General features: G+C 33.6%; 1 protein-coding gene across 1 annotated transcript in view; it reads right to left on the reverse strand.

Annotated features, from left to right (window-relative positions):
* LOC138933253 (uncharacterized) overlaps positions 1 to 5,521 on the reverse strand; it is a 45,506-nt gene extending 39,985 nt beyond the window's left edge. The window contains exon 1 of the mRNA XM_070295841.1: positions 4,951 to 5,521. Coding sequence (XP_070151942.1) covers positions 4,951 to 4,983 — 33 coding nt within the window. The 5' untranslated portion in view covers positions 4,984 to 5,521. The remainder of the gene's footprint in view (positions 1 to 4,950) is intronic.
* Between the last annotated feature and the right edge of the window lie 479 nt (positions 5,522 to 6,000).

Here is a 6,000-nt window from a genome sequence, read left to right on the forward strand (position 1 = left end):
GCGTAAATCGTGGTACATTTCGTAACTACGTGACTAAAACCTCAGTTGATAAGTTCCGGAAAGATGTTTGTGTCGAAACCGGAAGTAGCATTTTCTTCCTTACCAGCAGAAACTCTGAGATCTAACACAGGTAAAATAAATCTCTTATCTGCTGCTGATGAAAGCAAAATGCAGGTAAGATATTTAACATATATAACGTGTTCTTTAAAAAAAAAATATATAAAAATAGTGATTTTATTGGGATATAATAACACTGCTTTCGCAAAAATAATGTTAATGATAAAATTTATATAGCAGTATATTAAATATCATATATAATTGTTAATAATAATCATTATATTTAATAATAATTTACAACAAGCTATAAATAATTCTTAATATTTTTCTGACATTTGATATAGATATTTGGCAATTGTAAAATTATTTATTTATTTAAAAATAAACTATTCGATATGTCAAATTGTAATTTAACATTATCCTTAAATTTTTATCTTTCTTAGAATTTTAATAAAATAAAAAAAAAATAAAAGAAGCAAATAAATGATTAATGTGATATAAATGAAAACAGAATTTATTTTCAGTTTTTTTAAAGCTAACAATAAGTATTCTCGTGATTGCTTTATTTCATAAATAGTTAAAAATAATTTTGCAAACGTGCTAATTATAAATATACACATACAAGACTTTAATCGATCTAGAAAATAATTTAATCGGGATCATATTCGAAAAGAAATATTTTTCTCTGAGAAAAATACTATAAATTTTTAATTCGTACACAAACACATATACATGAACTTCTGAAGGCTACCGCAATTCTATACAGATACAGTGATACTCTCTCGTGAGTCTAGTGAATTTGAGACGTGCGCGCGCACAAAACCATGATGGCCGTCGAAGATGCTCTGGTAGAGGGAGAAAACATAGATGTTAAGGAAACGGAGAATATAGTGGGGTTGGTCGACATAGGAGCACAAGTAGGGACGTCGAATGAAAGTTTCGCAGGCGCCATTGGTGCCATTCCCACAGAAGAGAGGCGTTATGGAACGCAAGACGGCCATCATGGATTTCAACATGGCTGCTACAGAATAGCGAACTATACTTGGTATGGCTTCGCTTCGTATGGCGTTGGAAAAAGTGAAGCGTGGCTTTGTATTGAATCAAATAGAATGCTCGAGATTATAATTTATAATTGATACATAGTATTAGTGTGAGATGTCCTCCCTAATAATACTATTTTAAAAAATGATCTCCAAAATCTGTAATTCATATTTTTAATGAAAAATTTTCAATCTCTCTTTATTTTCATTTATAAACTATCTCTCATCGATGCATCGAAATTTGTATCAAGAGTTACGGTAAATTCCAAAAATTTGTAAATTAAGGATCAAAGAAAAAGATTATAAAAAAAAAAAAAAAAATGCTACAATCTTGTAATAATTTCGATTATATCATTTTATTAAATTTAAACATCATTATATTCTTCAATTCATATAAATTAATTTAAATTAAAGTTATAATTAAACAATGATACGATCTGTCAAAGACAAAGTAAAATTCAAAGTTAATCAATTTTTGTCAAAATTATCCGTTTTGCCTAAACAAGAATATTCGTGTGTAATTTTATCTATCATTTTGAAGAAGGGAAAAATTCTTATTTCGTAATCAATATCATATCGTTGTTGATGAAGCATTAAAATTGAAATAAAAGTACGGTTTAATATACTAGCAAAGTTCACGATTAATTTTTGTTATCAATTAAAATAGTTTATTTAGAGCAAGATATCACTGTGACAAACAAGAAGCAAGAATCATCTTTCACCTGTTCATAAGGTCAATAGGTAATGCGATAACGACCGTTCATAATGGTTGACGGAGGAAGGAATTACCGTGCAAACCGACACTTAAGGTTTATCGTGTCTCTTACCATGAGGTTATGTATACTATTCTCTTAAAAGTGAACGGTAGTGAGTTGTAACAAGATTATTGACTTTAAATCCTATCGAATGACCCCATAGGAGATTGAAGCTACAAATATATTATCGATACCAGGAAGCTAAATAGGTATATGTGCAATATACCCATGAGAATGGCTGAAGCGTGCAAATTACTTTATCATGTAGAGTTGTAGAGACACAAGTGTGAAAAAACACTGAAGACGTTATCCTGAGACAATGACCGATAATATCACATGAATTGGTTTTGAGAAAAGTGATAGCTTATGAGCGACAATATAATTTATTAAAACACGTGTAAGATGTGCCTTTGGCTTTGTTTTAATTTACATATTTACATGATATATTTATCACTCGGTTTTCAAGCAAAAAAAAAAAAAAATATATATACTTAAGGCAGGAAATATGCACAACTGTAGACATTGAGTTATATAAATTCTCAAACATTGCGTGAAAATTAAAGATAATCCCCATCACGAACACCGCGAATTATTTACTACTTCATGGATGGCAATAAAGATTTCATGCATTCCTGTTCAAAAGCTTTATTTCCAAGCTCACCTCGCCAAATCTATTAGCCGCGTGTCGACGTGGTTGATAATAAACGCTCTAACGTACATTCTCTCGCGAGTACATGTATGAATAAAAAAAAGTTCGAAGATAAGTGAAACCCTCGAGGTGACGTCAGTCTGTGATAAGACCACGATCCAATAACGATGGTTGACTAATTTCTATTTGCTTCAGGTATTTGACATAGAGAACGATGAAGGAAGCATGATTTTTCAATATCTCAATAATTAATTAGAATTATAAATTAATTAGACACAAAAAAGATGAGTATAATAAATGTTTATGTTAATTATTTATAAATCATACCACATGCATTCTTTTTATACACTTTATATATTTTATTGAATTCTTATAAAGAAGCATAATAAATTCGTATTCAGTTTGTCATAACAATCAATTCGATTAATAAGCTTATTCATCTTCGCGATTTATGATTTTGTTTAAAATTGAAGGAACAAAACTCTAGAAGTAATATAACTAAAAATAAATCGGAGCATATCGGATGATGGAAATATTATATGTATAACATTCAATTACAATTATCTCTGTAATATCTGTCTTCGATTATCTTAAGTGACTAACGCAGTTAATATACGCGACCGGAAAGCCAAATATATACGAAGATATATGCGGGGAATACTGACACTGAGTGCACGTGTTTATGAGCAAAATAATAACCAGACTTTATGGAGCCTGACAAGTGAAGCACTATTACATCGCTCGTAATTGTAATGATTATTATATAGCGCGATTATGCGGTTGATGATTCTGCATACGCACATAAGTTTAGCACTCTAAACAAATTTACTGGTCTCATTAACAAAGTATTAATTTTTGTCCACAATGTTGTCGTAATGAACTTGTGCAAAGTTTGAAAAGTCTGATGAAAGAAATTACAAGACAATTCTAATTCAAATCCAATAATCCTTATTAATCCTACAATTTACATTTTCAACGATAATTTATAAAATGTTCAGTCTGTAAAAATCGAATTGGTATCACTTTCTTCCGTTAGAAAAACGGCTGAAAAAATAATTGTTCGAAGGGATAAAAATTAACTTTGATACAAAAATAATCTTTGATTTGACAAATGTGTCCAAATTGTGAGAATCTTTAATCTCTGCAAATAAATACAAGAGAGAAAGACAGTTTACAATATGTAAATTATATTTGTATTAACGTAGCCAAGAGCAAGACTAATAAATCATTTCGCACAGTTAAACTTTCAATTTCATTGTCTAACATATTAAATGCCTTATAATTTTTAAATATATATATATATATATATATATTCGTCTTCATCTATATCCTGTTTGTCGCGTATCTGCAAATATCATAAAGTTAAATGTAAATAAAACCGATCGTGTATGTTACGATACAATTCTAAGCTAATATGAAAAAGTGCGATGCAGTGATAAAATATATGATGCAGCGCGATAGCCTCACATGAAAATCACATAAAACTCTCTCGCGTCCTCTTCCTTATATCATATAAAACTATAATTCGTGTACAATCGACGTATTATGCGCAATAATGTGAATTCAAAGTTCCCGTGAAGAAACTGACTCTTGTACAATTAAGCGCATAAAAGCGCGATATTTAACTAGCGAATAATTTATCGAAGTACCAGGCAAAATGACGAAACAAAAACATTTTTCCCCTACGAGAGCATGTGGCAATTCTGAAAATTTCGTACCGTTATGCACACAGATTTCACGGCGCTTCGCACAGTGACTCTGTGTCCCATCTCGAGAACTACTCTCTAATTGGTAGAGCAAACTAACTTAATGAGAAAGTCTAACGGGCGAATGTGCCCGCCGACCCATGCCCGAGACAGCTCAATCTTTTTCCCCGACCTACCCGCTCCTAGATTCTTCAGTGATATATCAAGACAAATTAATCTCAGCATTTACACTTTCGTATGAATTAATATTAATATATAAATAAAATGAAATATTCTCCTAACGTGACAAACGTGAACAATACACGCTATACATTTGCAACATGTATAAAGATTTATTATAAATACACGGTAAAACTTTAGAGATTGTACCTATTAAAACGAATAAAAATATTATATAAATATTAATCCTCTCTAGAGTAAAGATTTTTAGTCATTAAGATATTTATACGATATAATTTTCCAATATTTATTTATATTTCAAACTTGGAATATATTTTCTGTATAGTATATGATAAACTTGTCATTAAAAAATTAATAATTAAATCATGTGTGAATATTCTATTCTATATATATATATATATATCAATAATATGTGTATGCCATTCTGTGTATCTTGTCTTGCTATCATTATCATACAGCATATTTTTGAAGTATTTATTGTTTATATTAGAAATATTATTTTTGATAAATTTATTAAATTCAATGAATCAATAATGATAAACATAAAAATAAATAAATCATACCTTGAGTTTCAGCGGATCATCTATTATGATCATATATTATAGAACCTTCTGCTGGAGACTTTTTCGAAATTTGACAAACTAAAGCTATTTGATAGACACTAGAAAGATTTTAATCACTTTCACTTTCGGTCTCTTCGTACCTGACAACCGCGAACGTTCGTACGTTCTCTACACGATCCTCACTATCACGAAAAAGAGTACCGGGGTCATGATAATGTCATCACTTTGTACCGCTAGAACTGTCAAATTTTCCTCACTGAATACCGAATACCTGAATGGTGAAATTTTTCACGAGCGTGCCGATGAGGTGAGCGAACATGCGGCGTGCGCAGGACAATTAAATGGCGCGCTCATCGATATCGGAGAACAAAGGCGACGAATCGAGGGTGATGAAAGAAAGGGAGAGGAGATGGTGAAACGATGCGCGCCCCGCCGCGAAGGTCGACCATTGATAGCCCTGGTCCCCGGGCAATTTGCGCGGAATCTTCTCAAAAAGGCCGGCGGCCGTTCGGCGCGTACGAAGCCCCGAAACGACGGTGAGGACAAACATCGACGGCGTATAGGTCACCAAAGGAGGTCGTGCGCGCGTGCGTGCGTGCCGCCAACAATGTACTCCGTCTGTACTTTTCGAGCACATAACAATGGACCACGTTGGTGAAACGAGGCTCCGTGATATCCGGATGGGACGTACCGCGCACTCAGCCAGCCGGTCGTTCCGTCGCGCAGACTGCACGCTCCACCCCTCCCCTTTCGAAGGGGACCACTCGATACGATTCGACCCCCACCATCGGCTAACCGCGGTAAAAGAACGTCGGGAACTCCGCGCCACTCCCGATACGCGCGACTCACCCCCCACTATGCTAGGAGTAACTGAGCTTTCGCTCTGGAGAGCGCGCCGCGCGCCTCGCCGAACGATCCCCCCCACCAGTTCCACAGCGTACGAGAATTTCGGATTCGAATGCCGCGATGTACCGGGTGCGCGAGAAACACAAAGCTACATCCGCAAAGTGCGGATTTTGATAAATATATGTATATATCTATTTAACAAAA

The sequence above is a fragment of the Polyergus mexicanus genome, unplaced genomic scaffold (assembly GCF_030449975.1).
Source record: "Polyergus mexicanus isolate NDT 795.1 unplaced genomic scaffold, iyPolMexi1.0 SCAF_5, whole genome shotgun sequence".
Lineage (NCBI taxonomy): Eukaryota > Metazoa > Arthropoda > Insecta > Hymenoptera > Formicidae > Polyergus > Polyergus mexicanus.